We start from the raw sequence: 17,439 nt of genomic DNA, 5'->3' as shown, positions 1-17,439 counted from the left end.
GTGGTGTCCGGGTACCACAGCAGAGAATTGCTCCTCAGAGTCTCAACCCAAGGGTCAAATTCAACCTTATTTAAAAATACTAAGGTTCTTTTATTGTGTGTCTTTCTGCTGAACTTGAGATAATCTGTAAATGATCTTTCTATGACTACACTGTTTTTTTTTACTTTATTTTTAAATCCTTAGTGGGAAAGGTGACTCTCCTGAGGCCCGTGCTTTGGCTAAGCAAATAGCGACATCACTTCAGAATTTACAGTCCAAAACAAACAGGGCTGTAGCAAATACAAGGCCCGTTAAAGCAGCTGTCCATTTGGAGGGCAAGATTGAACAAGCTCAGAGGTGGATAGACAATCCCACAGTTGCTGATAGGGGAGTAGGTAAGTGTTTCTCTGTGATTTCCCCCCCGCCCAGATTTAGAATCAAACCCGTCACCAGTTTTTGTGGTGGAAACTACTGCTCCTGAAATGCTGAGGATGCATTGTATCTTCACTGGTGTGGAGACTTAGAGTTATAGCTAAGTCCTGACTGCAATTACGGAATTAAGCTGGCCCATGATTCTCTTTGTGTTCTTTCCTGAAGAATGGAAGAACATGTTCTGTAGAGAAAACAAACTTAAGATTGCTCCTTGCTTTCCTTATTATGCAAATACTGTATCTCAAATTTGAATTTATACCTACTCCAGCAAATTGAGTAATTAAGTCCTTCTGAGAAGAGAAAAACACTCATATACCTGACCTAGAAGTATCACTTCTTGTATGGTTTCTGGGTTATCTGAGGAGAATGCTAACAATTAAAGAGAAGGGGGATCTGATAATCTCATTTTACTCTCAATGAGCATATAACTCTGGTTCAGGAGTTGCTGGCACTTGGCAGGGTACTCATAAGAAAAGTAAATTAAGAATGCAAAAGATGCCAGCAGTGCTGAGTGATTCTTGGATAGTCAGGTGCTGTGACAACTTCCTAAGTAATTTAAAGCTTGATCACAAACTTGGATTACTTATGGGTTAGCATTAGTTTAAAATTATACTTCAGTAGGTCTTCGGAGTTAATACATGATGAGTTCTTTTAAAAGAATACTGCTATTGTATTATTGAAAGAACAGAGAACTATATTCTTGTGAATGAGCAGGAAGCATCTGTAAGTGAATGAAGGAAATTACCCATGCTAAAAATAATTTTTTTATGGAAAAGCTTTTGACACACTGTGGAGGCTTTGTAAGGTGTTCCCTACCCACTGTCCCTTGCAATCCAGACTACTTGACACTTCTTACTTATGGCTTCTGGAATTCTGGGAGAGGGCATTTGGCTTTTTAAGTTATGTTTCTACTTGTCTTTTCTTTCCCTCTTGCTGCTCATCTTCTATTGAGGGGATGAATTGCAGTATTGGAAATTTCTAAGTGCTCCACTGGATTCAACAGATTAGTTATGTAGAAATACCTGACAGCTGCCACGGTTAATTTTTGTCAGACTACTCTAATTAAAAAGGATGTATCTCTAGCCAGAGTTGCTGAATTAAGCAAAAAGAAACTGAAGACAGTTGAATTCCTCAGTGGTTTTGAACTGTAATTATTCAGTGATAAACGACACAAGATCTTCTCTACCGCCTAGGGGAGCGTTGTTAAGAACCCAGGGGTTGTGATGCGTGCTCACAGGCGTGCAGTGCTTGCTGTGGCTCTGGTGTTTGTGTACCCGTGTGTCACTGCCCTGTCCCCTGCAGGCCAGGCTGCCATCCGCGGGCTGGTTGCCGAGGGCCGGCGCTTGGCCAACGTCATGATGGGCCCGTACCGGCAGGAGCTGCTGGCCAAGTGTGACCGTGTGGAGCAGCTCTCTGCCCAGCTGGCCGAGCTGGCTGCCCGCGGCGAGGGCGAGTCCCCGCAGGCCAGGGCCATTGCAGCTCAGCTCCAGGACTCGCTCAAGGTAAGGGCCTGCTCTGGGCAGGCAGGCACTGAGAGCCCTCGCTGCTCTGAGCCAGCCCTGTGTGTGTGAGGCCCCCATAGAAACAACAGTGCAGCTACAGAGCTGCTGCTTGAGCTGAGGTGGTTAAAGCAAACTTTCTAGAAAGGCCTTGTTATGCTGAGGTGGTTAAAGCAAACTTTCTAGAAAGGCCTTGTTATCGTGCCATGGGGGTTAATTTCAGATGAACAGCTTAGAAGGAAAATTTAAGTCTGTCTTAAAAAAATAGTATACTAGCATTGCAGATTTGAAGGGCAAGGTCTCAAATCATGCTGTTCATTCATAGGACTGTGATTGGTATAATACCATAGCCTCCAAGTTTTAGGAGCAGGGCTGCCAGCAGCATGGAGCTGGCAATGGGGGCTGCCACGTGGGCTTTAGGCTGTCATAGGTGTAGGCCCCATAGGGGGGCTTTGACTCTGAAGGCTGGGAGGAGGGCTAGGCTTGTCACTAGGCCTGATCAAGAAGAGTTTAATGTAGGGTGTGAAATGTAGGTGTAGAGCTTAATATAAGCTGCTTCAAGGAGTGGTATGTAAGCTGTGTATATTTCAAATTATGTAAAAGGTGATGAATTGGTCATACTTGTAAGGAAATTTTATCTTAATGTCTGTCATTGGAACAGGCATTTTTTTGCAAGAGAAGGCTTTATGGGATTTGAACCATTACAACTTAATATCCCTCTGTCATATGCTAATAATTTTCCGCTTTTTTAAGGATCTTAAAGCACGAATGCAAGAAGCAATGACCCAGGAAGTTTCTGATGTTTTTAGTGACACCACAACTCCTATTAAATTGTTAGCTGTAGCAGCCACTGCTCCCTCTGATGCTCCCAACAGAGATGAGGCAAGTATACCCAGGTGGTCTTTTCTTTCCATATAAAGCTTCAGTTACTGTTTAATTTTACCTGAATTGGTAATTTGAAAAATAAATCAGTGCTCTGAAAAATGAATTGGTATTTTTTCTCAAGTTTGTGGTACATGCTTATTAATTCTGACAACATTGATTACTGTGCAAACCTCTCCAGAATCCTGGAGACTGTGAATTGTCTAACCCAGTAAACAGTGTTCTCCCTGACTTCATAAATGGCAAAAATGTCTCCCCATGTTGCTGGTACCACATGGCAAAATTTTTGTGCAAAAATCCCTAACACACTAGTTGGTGGATTTTTATATCCCAGCATTACATAAGCTGATTACAATAGTCAAATTCATGCCAGAATTAATCAACAGACTAAACCTGTTCTCTTGCTGGATATTGTTTCCTGTACTTGAAAGCCACTGGCTGCACATGAAGTACCTAAAATGCAGTGTCTGGCAGTTCTGTTTGGCTGTTCTGGCATCTGCCTACATGATCAAAATAATTCCCAAGGCTTTGGAGAATTCAGCTTTATGGCAGGATAGCTTTTTGTCCAAGTAATCTGTTTCTGGAAGATCTAAGCACTGTAAAAGAAGGCAATTCACACTCTTTCCAGTGTAAACTCCCTTATTTGTCTTTCAAATATAGTTACTTTTGTATTAGGGTTTGAAGATGAATCTCTGAGCTAAAATAGTTTTAATTGCAGCAGTAGTCACCAGGAATTACTGAACTTCATACCTTGAATCTATAAAGTGCATAGCCCTCTCCTTAGTTGTCCCATTGAGTTAGTAAAGAAGAAAGTTTGGTAATGTAAAGATTAAAAAAACCAAATGCTTTCAAAGCTTTTGTGTCCTTTTGCATCCTCTCAGGATGAGTTAAGTGGGGATGTTACAAAGGTGTTTCTGACACTTTGAAGAAATTGTGTGTTCTGTTAAGGAGGTTAGGGCTTTTTTAAATGCTTTTTTGTCTTCTGACAACTAGGTGTTTGATGAAAGAGCAGCAAACTTTGAAAACCATGCTGCTAGACTGGGAGCTACAGCAGAAAAAGCAGCTGCAGTTGGAACTGCCAATAAAAGTACTGTGGAGGGCATCCAGGCAACAGTGAAATCAGCAAGGGAACTCACCCCACAGGTGGGTTTGAAGGGTTGTTAAAAGGACTGGGGATGACTTCTGGGGAATTTTCCTCATGCTTCTGTTCTCAAAGAAAGAGATTGTTGTTGATTGATGCTGGTTAATACCAACAAAGAACATAGTGCTGACACTCTTAAAAGGGGAATGGCAAATATTTCTATACATGATCCTAAAAGTAGAACAAAAGATCAAATGACACATTTTATTTTTCAATGCTTGGATAGAAATGTCTGTGACTTAGACGTGAAACAAAATGATTTTGAGGCTTAGTAAAATATGTAAGGGGAAAAAATGCTCCTTTTTTATTCCAAACTAAACTTCTATCTAAATGTTGGTAGCCTAATAAGTATTGTACTTTTGTGTTTTCAAGAGTTGTTTATACGAAATTAGTGCATAATTGAAGTTCTAGAAAAAAGTATTTATGCCAGCTAATTTCAGAAGTAGGGTAGATCTTCATGGAGCTAGATACTGCACTAGGATGAATGAACTAGGTTTTCAAATATGGAGCTGCACATCAAGTACTGAAAAAACAAAAGCATTTCCAAGAATGTGCGTAATGTTGATGTGTACTGATAATTAAAAATGTCTTCTGTTGGCAGGTAGTATCAGCAGCTCGTATCCTCTTGAGAAATCCTGGAAATCAAGCTGCTTATGAACATTTTGAGACCATGAAAAACCAGTGGATTGATAATGTAGAGAAAATGACAGGTAAAGTAAGAATTTTTGTTGAAGATCCTACCTGTGGCTAACTAGCTTGTATAGATTTTTCTCCATGCCGTTTGGATTGATGAAACATGCAAAGAATAATGATTGATTAAAAATAAATTAGGAGAAGTGGGAATGTGCTCTATCACCCCAGGAATATGTATATGTTACAGAATATACAAAATAGCTGGCTTCTTATCTATTAATACTGAGCTGTAGAGGAGCAAATCCTGCTTTAGTTCTTTTTTGGGAAAATTGGAATACCATCATTTTTTTTATTGCAGTTGCTATTCTAGCAGTATATCACTGTGACAACTTGAGGTTTTCTTCTGTATCATCTTGGCATGTTGAAATAGGACAGATAATTAACTGAAGGAAAGAAAATATGTTCAAAATACTGAAACAGCTCAATGAATACAGAGAATAAGACAAAGCTACTGCTCCTGCTGAGGCACTGAAATGTTTCAGTCCTTCCCAAGTGCAGATCCTTTGCACTGACCTGCTGAACAGCTGACTGTACTATCTCCTCCTTCATCTCAGTAATTAAATTCCGGGTATTTTAAATCACCTCTATGTAAAAAGCACAGACAGAGGGATGTTTCCTTTGGAATAAATGGGAGAGTACAAAAAGTACTGAATATGCTTAAAAAAATTTGGTGTGAAGAAAGAATCTCTGCTGCATATTCTGTGTAAGCCAGTTCTTGACTAAAACAACATTCCATGGTAGAGGAATAAGAGCTTGGGATGTCATTAACAAGCTTACCATGGTAACTGTCACAGAGGTACAGAATCATGAGTTAACTGCTGTAGTACTTTGGTCTGATTTCCATGCCCTCTTCTATTCTTCCCCTGACCTCAGTTTTAAAATACTTTTCTGGTTTTGAACTGTCTCTGGAGTACCAAATATCCCTTTCCACAGATAAAACTAGAATATTAATGTATTGAACTTTTATTCTAGGGTTGGTGGATGAAGCCATCGATACTAAATCTCTGTTGGATGCATCAGAAGAGGCCATTAAGAAGGACCTGGACAAATGTAAAGTTGCAATGGCCAACATGCAGCCTCAGATGCTGGTAGCTGGTGCCACCAGCATTGCCAGGCGAGCAAATCGCATCCTGCTGGTGGCAAAGCGGGAGGTGGAAAACTCCGAAGACCCCAAATTCCGGGAGGCTGTTAAAGCAGCCTCTGATGAGCTGAGCAAAACTATATCACCCATGGTAATGGATGCTAAAGCTGTGGCAGGCAACATTTCCGATCCTGGTAAGGATTCAGTCAGCTAATTTAAAATGTGCTTTTTATTGACTGGAGATGATGTGAAGTAGTGCTCATTTTTTTTATACAGCTGTGTATCTCCTTTTATGGAAATATGGTGTACACTTACATCTCAGAATGATGAAATCAAGCTCACACCATTAACTGCTGCATCCTGCTGTTCTAAAATGCAATCAAAGGCCTTTGGCATATTCAAGGGAACAGGATTCAGCATTCTAATATGTTATACAATTTTATGTTCTTAATTAGAAGCATTTGTTACTAGTTTTAAGTAATACTACTTTATAGCAGAAAATGCTATGTAGTTTTTTTGATTCTAAAAGTTGTTCAGGGAATTACTTTGGCTATTGATAGTGATTATTATTCAGCCAAGGCTTTATTGTATGCATGTTGCATGTGACACTAACATTTCAAGCATGCAAGTCTGCTGTAAACCATTTGGTAGTTTCTAAATACAGATGCAAGTGTACTTGGCACAGTACATTGGAGAAGTAATTTTTGGGGGTAGTGTTCTAAGTATTACCAAGTTCTATTAAATTGGTATTAAACTGTTTTGGAATTTTTGTTCAGGTTTGCAGAAGAGTTTCTTGGATTCTGGATACAAAATTCTGGGAGCTGTGGCCAAAGTCAGAGAAGCCTTCCAGCCTCAGGAACCAGATTTCCCTCCTCCTCCTCCTGACCTTGAGCACCTTCGTGTAAGTGTAGGTAGTTGGTAATAAAAGACAAAGTTGTCATTGACGTGTGGATTACACTGAAATGACGTCAGTGTACTATTCTTCCTTAGAAATAAAAGGTATTGTCTGGCCAGCCATGCATACAAGTAGCCTCAAGTCTAAAAAATATCCATCCACCTTTCAAAAGGAAAGTTTAAAACATGGTATTTTCTTTAACAGGAGGCACTTGGAAAACTGGAAAAAGACCTGAGGTCATGTAGTCGTGTCCTGCCATGACACCATTGTTTGCTCAGTCTTTGCTCTGTTGCATTGCTCTCAATAAGATTTTTGCCTCCCTCAGCTGACTGACGAGCTCGCTCCTCCGAAACCACCACTGCCAGAGGGGGAGGTTCCCCCACCCAGACCACCACCACCTGAAGAAAAGGATGAAGAGTTCCCAGAGCAAAAGGCAGGAGAAGCAATCAATCAGCCCATGATGATGGCTGCAAGGCAGTTGCATGATGAAGCCCGGAAATGGTCTAGCAAGGTAGGAAATTGTTGTAAGTGTTTTGTGCTTAAAGGATTCTCTTTTTGTTTTCAGGATCAGTGTGTCTTGTCTTAAGACAGTGTCTTTCACAGACTAAATAGTAAAAGCACTGGTGTAGGAAGAATTAGAAACCCTTTCAAGATCAGAGTGAACTAGGGTCAACAATACTTAGGATTGCTAGACTGCTTTATTAACATAGCCCTGGGAACACAAATATGCTCTTGTGTGCCAAGCTGTTTGTGATCCTTGGTGCTGGTATTGCCTAGAGAGTCACTAATACTCATGCTTGTGCAGGCTGACAAGCTGATTGCTGTATTTAATTGACTTTGAAAAGTCTGTGTGGAAAAGTCCATATGGATGTTGCAGATGCCAGCTGCAGAAATAGTGAACTGGTTTGTCTTAATTCTGGAAGAAGCTGCAAGGTACTCTGCTGTTAATCAGATGCATTTATGATGGGGAAAATGACCACATATTGGTAGCCTGGTCTTGTTCTTTTTTTTGGAGTGAGTCACATTTCCTGTTAAGGCTGAAATCCTGAATTTCCATTTCAGTCCTATGAAGAAGTGTGAATTTGCTGGTCTCATAAATGCTAATATCACTTTCTTTTGCTTTTCTTTTCTCCCTCCTTCCCCCAAGAGCTACATTTTTTCTCTGGCAGAAGCTGAGTGCTGAGAAAGAACTTCAGAGGTTTAGGCTTCTGCAAGTGTAAATTTAAGGGACAGAATTTGGCTTTTTTAATCTCTCCCTTTTTCTGCACTAAATTAGTTGGTGAGTAAGGACATAACTTTGAGTAGCTTACAGAATCCACTTCAGTGCTTTGGACACCTGTTTTGAAAGCGCAGATAAAATACAGAAGAAGTTTCTGCAAATCTCTTTTGGTGTCTCTTATCCAAAATCCAAAGCTCTGTTTTCCCCATACTTCTGGATATACCAAGCACTTTTTTATATTACTAAAGAGACAGTATTGGAATGTATTAGTGATTTCAGAAGGTAGTTTTGAGGCTAAAAGCTTTAATTTCAGTTTCCTAAAAGTGTTTTGATGTTGGAATCTCAGAACTGATCCCTTTTGCAATCCCTGAACTTAAATACAGAGTAGGTAACAAAATGCTTTTACCATATATATACTATATGCATTCTGCATTAAGTATTGCAGAGCCAAGCAGCAGACCTTAAAACTCCTTGCTGATTATGAAAGATTTCCAAGCTCAGTGACTTTAGATTATAAAACACTGTATTCATTGCTGTTTCTTTCATTTGAGACTAACAAACCAGTGAGTCAGCCTGCCAATTGTCTTTCTAATTATTTTTAAGCAGTATCATTTTAGCAATAGGAGCTCAGTTATTCTCACAGTCTGTTTTGGGGAAAGAAGTTTTAAAAACACTTTTGTAGTCTCTGAACTCACCTGATTGGTTGGAAGAGGGATTGATGGACAGTGCTGCTGAGGAATGTGGGCTAGCCCTGGGAAAACAGAACTGTAAGGTCTTGCTTATATGAAGTCCCAACAGACTGTGTGTCAACTGTCTTTTGCCTTTTTGCTGATCACAGTCTACTGGACTTTACCTGTAGTAAAGTGGGAGGGGTGAGTGAGCAAGTACTTAGTCTTTAAAAAAATATTGACAACATTGTTCATTATTCTAAGAATGAAAATCTGGGGTTTTTTCCTTCTTTACAAAAGTTGCTCTTCACTGAGTGGATTCTGAGTTTTTGTGTACTCCATTTTTCTCATGGAACAGCTGAACAATGTCTACTGCTTTAATTTCCCTGGCTCCCCCCTCATTTGGATAAATCAGAAAATGAGGGATATTTGAAAACTTTTCATTAGATTAAGACTTATACAAAAGCTGCCTTTGAAGACAAGTTGATTTGGCCTTACAAATCAACAAATCACAGTCCAAAATTCCTGTATGTTGTTGTTGCCAAAGATTTTTTTTTCCTATATAAGATTGTATCTTAAGCAAAACACAGTTGCAAATGCACAGTTTTTGGTAAGGGTACCTTTACTTTTATCACACTTGGCTTTAGTTGAAGAAATACTGTTAGTAAACTTGTAGACTATTTTTGTATTGATATTGCAGTCTTATTAATGCCTATATTGTTATAACTCTCACCTCTTCCTTGAAAACATCTCTAATGTAATTTGCTTGAACCCCCTTTTTTTCTTTTTGAAGGTAATGGATACAACATACCGTGGCAAAATAGTATCATATGCTTCATAATCTTCTTTTTTAATTAATTCCATTTCAGTCTTCTGTAAGAACTGTCATATTCACAGTATTCATGGCATTCAACATCACCTCTTCTATTTCGAACCCTGTGTTGCTCTTTTACATGTTCTATGTGGTACCTCAGTACTTGCTTCTACATTGTCTGCCATCCCATCTTTTTCTTTTACTCTACAGCAAGCAGTGTCAGTGGCTTTTCTGCTGCTATCTGCTCTTATCACACATATGAATGGGCTTCCATACAAAGCTTTGTATCTGCACAAATACCACAGTCATCTGCTGCTGTGCCTGCTCCTGTGCAGTCAGAACAGCTTCCATTGAGACAGAAAGCCATTCATTTCATTGTTGACCTGCCAGTAAAATGTTCTGTGGGTCAGCCTCTGTCTACAGAAGCTGAATGCTCAGATGGAAAATGTTGCTGCATATCTGAATTGTAACTTTTTAATATTTTGGTAACTTTGGTTCACAGGTGAACTGTTTGTTTCCTTCTGCTAATTTCATATTCCTTCCCCTCCTCCCCTTGACCTGATCCTAGAGCTGCCTTGTCAGATCCTGAGAGGCCAAGAGGATGTTTTGGTCACTAAAACTGCTCAGTTTGTGCTCTTCTACCAAATTCTGCTTCTTGTACTAACTGTCCCCTGTTTCTCCACCCTTGCTGCCACCTGCAAAGCCTGATGTGACTGTGATTAATGAAGCGGCTGAGGCTGGTGTAGATGTAGATGAGGAGGATGATGCAGATGTTGAATTCACTCTCCCCTATGACATTGAAGATGATTACGAGCCTGAGCTGCTGTTAATGCCAACCAATCAGCCCGTTAACCAGCCCATTCTGGCTGCTGCTCAGTCTCTACACCGGGAAGCAACCAAGTGGTCTAGTAAGGTACTCCTGAGTCCCGGGACTGATCCGCGTGCATCCGGCCACTTGGAACGTGACACATTTGCATCACTCCTGATCCCTGCTGGGCCCCGCCATCCTGAATGAATAAATGTGTCTGCACTTCATTTTAAGGACTGAGAGTGGCTTCACAAGTGTGCTAGATCTGTTTGTCAGTGCTGGATTGAAGCTTGATTGGGGTCACTTATTAATATTCAAAGACTTCCTCTCCCTTTGCATCTGCCTGGTCTTCTTTGTTATGGCAGTTTTCAAATTGTAATAGGGATTGTCTTCCTCCCCTTTGGTTCCTTTTTCCATTCACGTGGGCTACCTGGGAAGCCGTGGTTAATGGTTTCCTGATGACTTCCGGATGCAGCCGAGTTACAGAATTCAAGAAGTCATTTAAGGTGTCTATTGTGCTTGGCCTCAATTGATGCCGCCAATTAACATCCCTTCCAACAAGGAATGGCTTTGTATGGCAGTGTTTGTGGAAGAGACTGCCTGACTGCTGGCTTGCACTGGGCTGTATTGCAAATGCTGGTCTTGAGAGAATTCTTTTCTGAAGAAGCTGCACTGAATGCTGTTAGCTGTTGAATTGAGACCCTGTCTATATGAAACCAGTGGAAATCTAACGAGGTTCAGACATTCACAAGTAGTCTGTCTTCTGTCTAAGCACAAATGTTTGCAAGACTGGGCACTTTTCATAGCATGCTGCAAAAAATAAGGTTGGTGTCCCATAACAAACAAAAGTTAGGGGAGTGTGCATATGTATGTGTGTGTGTATACTTACATAGATAGTTATACTAAACCATTTTAATAAAAAGGGCTTTAAAAATGTTCTTGTCCTTTTCAGATTCTGGTGCTTGGATAACTTGTTAGACTGATCCTTCTACGTGAAAACATGGAAAAACTTTGTGTTATGTCATTTATATCCTAACTGGTTATAGTAGCAAACTGTTTAGCTAATAGGCCACGGTAACGAGTAGTTCAGCTGTTTGGGTCACTGTATCTGTAAAATGCCTGGGATCTCATCTTGAACTTGCTCATAGTGAGTCACAGAAGTGTGTGCACAGGGTACAGGATACCTTGGCTTAGCTGGGTTCTCACTGTGTACTCCTTGCTCTGAACTTCATGGGTCATTAGCTGTGGGATTATTCCAGGGGAAGGGTGTACTAATACTTAAACTCACTCTGCTGCTATTTCATCCACACAGTAGGAATGCTTCAAAGCACCAAATAGTTCTCTTGTGACTAACAACTTTCTATGAAAGGGAATAAGATAAATAAACTAAATGTACTGACAGACTACTAACAATCAATCAGTTAGGTCTGCTTTCTCTTGCACTAGGTTTCTCTTTGGAACAGTGTATAAGAAATGGGATTGCCTTGTTCACAATTAATTCACATATCAAATATTTCTCAGATGTATTGCTGTGACTGTAAATTTTGATGCACAAGAAATCTTGATTTTAATATAAGAAATATCACTGGATTATCTTTTGATAATCCAGGTTCTTATCTCCTGGAGGCTTTATTTTAAAGAGAGAGATTGTATCAAAAAAGATTTATTTTCAAGGAATAATTTTTAAAAAAGTAAAAGTTGCATCTCACTTCCCCATTACTGGTGACAAAAGCTATGTGTTGCATTCTCTTCCATTTATCCTTTGGCATTATTAGCAGCATGGCTGGTGCTTTACCAACTTCAGTTTCAGATGCCACTGAAAATCCCATGCTCAACTGCTATGACAACAACTGGTTTAACAGGTTGTTTAGCACTTTTTTTTAACTTTAAAAGAAGTCTTTTTTTGGGGGAAAATCTGGAATTTCAAATGCTAATAACATGCTTTATCCTAAAATCTAGTCATCAGAGCAGTAACTCTTTCTGTGGATAAACTAACACTTTACAACTTCTTTTTCAGTTTTGAAGTGAGCTTTTTTCTCTGAGCGTTAAAAAAAAAGTCAGAAATGAGTAGTTAGTAGAGATCTTCCATGTTCCTTGAAGAAACCCCTTCTGTGTTCACAAATGGTTCTTCCATCCTTAACTCCTTTGAGTGTTTCTGCTGAGCAGTGACGTGCTGGCAGGAGCAGTGACCGTGTCATTCCACGCAGGGCAACGACATCATCGCGGCGGCGAAGCGCATGGCGCTGCTCATGGCCGAGATGTCGCGCCTGGTCCGCGGCGGCAGCGGCAACAAGCGCGCCCTGATCCAGTGCGCCAAGGACATCGCCAAGGCCTCCGACGAGGTCACCCGGCTCGCCAAGGAGGTGGCCAAGCAGTGCACGGACAAGCGCATCAGAACCAACCTCCTGCAGGTAACCTGGGAGCTGCTCAATGCTGCTTCTGCTCTGCCTCTCTCGCTGGGGGTGAGCACAGGAATCATGCCAGGAAATCGTGGCTATCTTCCCTTGGCTTGTAAAGTTTTGTCAAAGTCTGTGTTTTTAGATCCCATGGAAATATCTACCTACTTATCTACCTATCTATATCTATTTATGTGAACATATATTCTGTAATGTTAGAATCTGATGTCAAAAGAACTCCTGAAAAAAATACTGTGCTACAAATACTGATCTGTCCTAAGTTGGCATTGTTTTGTATTTCACTTACTTATTCCTTTGTATCAAATAATAGTACTAGAAATGCAACAACTTTTCTTCAGTCTCAGGCAAATATATATATATATATATATATATATATATATATATATATATATATATATATATATATATATATATATACATATATATATGTATATATATATACACACATATAATGCTATTCCTAACCAAGCAGACATTTAAAAGGAAAGGAGGAACAGAAGTATGTTGTCTCCATCCCAAATACTCCCAAAGCAAGTAAAATAAGATTCAGATATCCTACCAATATTTATCAGATAGTCTTGAAGGTGGAGGATCACCTCTATGCTCATTCATATTCTACTAGTAAAAGAAAATAAAACATTTTATGTGAAGAAAATGGATGCATGATGTATTGGTGCAATTTACAATATGGAGTGGTTTTTATCCCTTTTACTTAGGTCTGTGAGCGAATCCCAACCATCAGTACGCAGCTGAAAATTCTCTCCACTGTCAAAGCTACCATGCTGGGCAGAACTAATATCAGTGATGAAGAGTCGGAACAGGTAAGAGGTGTAAAGACTGATGGTAGCATGGAATTGTTGATTGTTTATGGGCTCAAATATACAACCTGTTCTTTCAGATGTGTTCTGGGAACTTGATGTTGAAGCTCACCTCAGCTGTTTAGGGAGGATAACTTTAGTACAGCACCTTGGTTTCTGGCTCAAATGCTACAGTTTAATAGAGGAACAAGCCCGAAAGCTACTTGGGTTCCAATTTTCTGACAAACAACTTGTTAACCTCCTGCTTTGCCCAGTAAAAAGCAGAGGGAAGGACTCGCCACCGCAGACTGGGCCTGGGAGGGGCAGGGGCGCCCTCGGGTGGATTTCAGGGGAAATGTTTATTTTCCAACATCATCTCGTGTCCCCCTTCATTTGGAAGCTCAATTACCTTCCAAATGAATCTTTTCAGGAGAAATCTCACAGCTTTGGCTTCCAAGGGAGGTTATTCTACTTAGCAACATAAAGGTTGTATTCAGATTTTGCGCAAATACACAGTGAGGAAAGGGAAAGTTTTGTTTGGAGTCAGGATAATGCTTGTTCCCAGAGACAGTTACTTCACTTGTATTTTCATAGTTTCAGGCAGCAGACTTAATATATTTGTACTAAGAGTTCAAAGAGATTGTGCACAAAGAGATTACAGGCTACTGTCCTAATCATGGTATTTACTGATATATTGGAAATTCTTTTTCTTGACAGGCAACTGAGATGTTGGTTCATAATGCCCAGAATCTCATGCAGTCTGTGAAGGAAACTGTGAGAGAAGCTGAAGCAGCATCCATTAAGATAAGAACAGATGCTGGATTCACTCTTCGCTGGGTCAGAAAGACCCCATGGTATCAGTAAATACCTGCCACATTAGTATTGTTTTCTGTAAAATAAAATGCCTTTTTTTGGAAGCAGAAGAGATATATTAACAGCAGAAGGTGCTGTATACATGAGCTTAAGATGAGCTTATGCTAATGCCCCATTCTAAGGGTATGAATTATAAGATAATGCATTTCAAGTGTCTTTGAAACACATTTGATATCCAACACCTCTAATTTGCTGCCAACAGTAGACAGTTCTTATATTTAATTTTTTTCCTTTTTGTTTTTTTTCCTTTTCAAGATTCTTAGTGAATTCTGTACTCCCAGAAGCACATTTCATTTATGCACTGTATGTTCCAGTAATTTCCATGTGATGATATAAAACATGGATCTCACTATAAGCTTGTCTTGAGAGTTTAGGACACTTGGTGACTTAGCAGTTTTTTAGGGACAGTCATTGACACACAAACATTCAAATTCTCAACAGGACTTTATCTGGCTATTCTAAAACCATGCAGAAATGATGGAAGGTGTGGGGTTTTTGATTAAAAGAGGGAAGGTGGGGCAGCAGAACAGTTGTAAGCTGAGGATTAAAGCTCCATGTCTGAAATGCTTTTTGTTTTTGATTCTTGCCTGGCAACAGTACTTTACCAGAAACTGGAGCTCTCTCTGTTCCCCTCCTGTCACCCTGTAGGTAGGCATTCCAGAACTCTCGTACTGTACTGAAAGGTTTTGCAGATTATGTTAGTGGCACACTGTTGACAGCTTGAGCCTTAAGGCTGGAGACCTTAAATCATGGAACTCTTTCCTTGCTCAATTCAGCAATGAGCTGAAAAATCCTGGTTCTGTTAACTTAGCTGCATGTCCAGGACCAGAAAATGCCACATGCTGGCTCTTTCTTTTGAAAACCAAATGAGCACATGCATTTATTCTTATTTCCCTCATCCCTCCATCTAATGTTATTCCAGCTGCTCAAGGTGAAAATTAAAAGATAAAGATATTCAGTTTAAAACCACCTTTAGGCTCATTGCTCTTCTTTCTAACAATGCATAAACTTCTTGAAACCTGAGCTCTGCAGGGGCATGAAACCCTCTTTAGGTAAGCTGGTGCCTACCAGCAAATGGTGGTTCCTAATGCTGCACATACCTCATTATTTTTACTGCTTGCGGAGTTTGGAGTCTCAAAATCTTTTTTCAAGTGAATTGAACAAAGTGTTGCTATACTTAAAAAAAAAAAAAAATCCCAAACGAAATGACAACACCAAACCCCCCCCCAAACCACCTCTCCTTACTAAAATAGACTTACGATGTTTTATCCTTCCATAATTGAATATGCCTTCATATATATATATATATATACATATATTTATACCCGTTCATTTAATGGAAAGGAACACTTATTTGAGAATGAGTTTCTATATTTGCAAGTACTTGCAGACTTTTGCCCAAATCAGCACTGACCTCATAATACCCTCATAATTTGCTGAGAATTGTTGCACGATCAAACCACCTTGAACAGAAGTGTCCTTGGGGAAAAACTTTTCAGTCTTAACAGCTCAAAGGGAGAGACACAGCGCACTCCGCTGTCCTCTACCTGCCTGCCACAGTTATTCTGTGCTTGGACCTTCTCCCCTCCACCCCCTTCATTGCACTGTTATCTAAAAAGGGAAGTTAAACTGTTGATAATACAACTGTCTCAAACTGACCTCAGCAAGAGAAGGCTTGTTCTTCTTGAATTTGCTCCTTGTGTCTGGGTATCATGAAATATTTGGTACTTAGGATCTTTCCTTAGTACTCTCTTCTTGCAGTTACCTGCAACAGGAAGAGGAAGGAAGGGGTGCCAGAGCCTTAACCTGGATGCATTTGGTTGGTTTATATCAGATCTTTAGCCTAATTTTAATGTAGTAATTTCTGTTTAATAGTACATAACACTGAATACGTAGGGATTATTTTAAAGGGATTTTCTAAATAGTCTTCCTGTATTGCTTTCCAATGCTCCTCACATCCCCTCATCCTGCTCCTGTCATCCAGGCTTCTCTGTGAGATTTTTTTAAAATTAATATTATTTTACATCACTGTTTAGTTGCTTGAATGATATTAATGCAATATTACTAATGCCTTTAATACATAATTGTTTATGCCAAAGATCACTTTTTGTTTCTTGAGGAATGTTTGCAGGAGAATTATGAATCATGGTTGCCTTTGATATTCTTCCAGAATGTTTGCTCTAAGTTCTCGAACTATTTATAGAAGCCGAGATACTTGACCACCTTATGCAATTTCTGCATTTTTGAACACTATTGGTCTTCAGACCTGATGTGCAGCAAAAATTTGAACAAGACCATGAATGTCACTTAGAAATGTTTTACCACTATAAAACTTTGTTTATAAACCAAAATGTATTGTATAGTCTAATGTTTTCAACCTTTCTTTGGTTCTGTTAAAACAATAAAAATGCATTTGTACAAAAATCAGCTTCTGAGTGTTCATGATAACAGCAGTGGATAACAGCAGTACCAAGAAGAGCAGCAAAAAGCTAAAGCAAAAGAACAGTTGTTTCTACATGTTCTGAACAGAAAGAAAGTGCAGTTTCTCAAACAGGAGAAGATTAAACAAAGGTTTTTGTCTCTTGTGCCTGTCAAACTAGTAATTAAAGAATTTACTGGAAGCTGTGTTTCAGTGGGAGAGAACAGGAGACTTTCCTGAGACCTGACAGTGATCTGCTGTATTGTGAAAACTTAAAATGGGGTTGGCCTGGTCCTGTCAAGGGAAGACCTGCTACTCTGACCAGCATCTTGTTAATGTGAGTTTTACTTGCTAAAATGAATGCAGGGGTGATGAGTATGGCACCACTGTTGTATTTCCTTCACTCCATCACTGTAAGAACATCTTATAAACACTTTTTCTTACTAAAAATTTCTACCAGCACACAGTGTTCTGACTCGTTGGAACCAATGTTTATTGGTAGTGTAGGACCAACCATAGCCTCATAGTCCCAGAGTATTTAGTAATAATTGGTAAAATTAGGAGTTTGGTACTATTCACAGTTCTCTCCATATCTGAAAGAAGATGAGACCCTGACAGACAACCACCTTTGTCAGCACTCCCAGAGCTGGACATGAGGAGAAGGGGAGATCAGGACTTTGCAGTGTAATTCCTTGCTAATAATACTGTCTGATTCCCTAAACTCTGCTCTTCAGAGAAGTGCTAGTACATTATTTTTTTCAAACAGAGCAGGAACACAGGCCCCCTTCTGCAGTTAGGAGATGTGTTTGGAGATGCAGAGGG

The 17,439-nt window shown here is 39.7% G+C and overlaps 1 protein-coding gene across 3 annotated transcripts in view; it reads left to right on the top strand.

Moving 5' to 3' along the window:
• VCL (vinculin) overlaps positions 1 to 16,622 on the top strand; it is a 54,690-nt gene extending 38,068 nt beyond the window's left edge. The window contains exons 11-22 of one of the 3 annotated variants that reach the window (XM_058029715.1): positions 184 to 374; positions 1,714 to 1,913; positions 2,664 to 2,792; positions 3,786 to 3,935; positions 4,535 to 4,643; positions 5,599 to 5,901; positions 6,484 to 6,608; positions 6,928 to 7,113; positions 10,007 to 10,216; positions 12,319 to 12,522; positions 13,245 to 13,349; positions 14,043 to 16,622. In XM_058029715.1, coding sequence (XP_057885698.1) covers positions 184 to 374; positions 1,714 to 1,913; positions 2,664 to 2,792; positions 3,786 to 3,935; positions 4,535 to 4,643; positions 5,599 to 5,901; positions 6,484 to 6,608; positions 6,928 to 7,113; positions 10,007 to 10,216; positions 12,319 to 12,522; positions 13,245 to 13,349; positions 14,043 to 14,189 — 2,059 coding nt within the window. In that variant the 3' untranslated portion in view covers positions 14,190 to 16,622. Of the gene's footprint in view, positions 1 to 183; positions 375 to 1,713; positions 1,914 to 2,663; positions 2,793 to 3,785; positions 3,936 to 4,534; positions 4,644 to 5,598; positions 5,902 to 6,483; positions 6,609 to 6,927; positions 7,114 to 10,006; positions 10,936 to 12,318; positions 12,523 to 13,244; positions 13,350 to 14,042 lie in introns of those variants that run through there. The other 2 variants (XM_058029714.1, XR_009114770.1) reach the window with 2 other exon arrangements.
• The last annotated feature ends 817 nt before the right edge of the window (positions 16,623 to 17,439 follow it).

The sequence above is a fragment of the Melospiza georgiana genome, chromosome 8 (genome assembly GCF_028018845.1).
Source record: "Melospiza georgiana isolate bMelGeo1 chromosome 8, bMelGeo1.pri, whole genome shotgun sequence".
Classification (NCBI taxonomy): Eukaryota; Metazoa; Chordata; class Aves; order Passeriformes; family Passerellidae; genus Melospiza; species Melospiza georgiana.
This window is presented reverse-complemented; position numbering and strand designations above follow the sequence as displayed.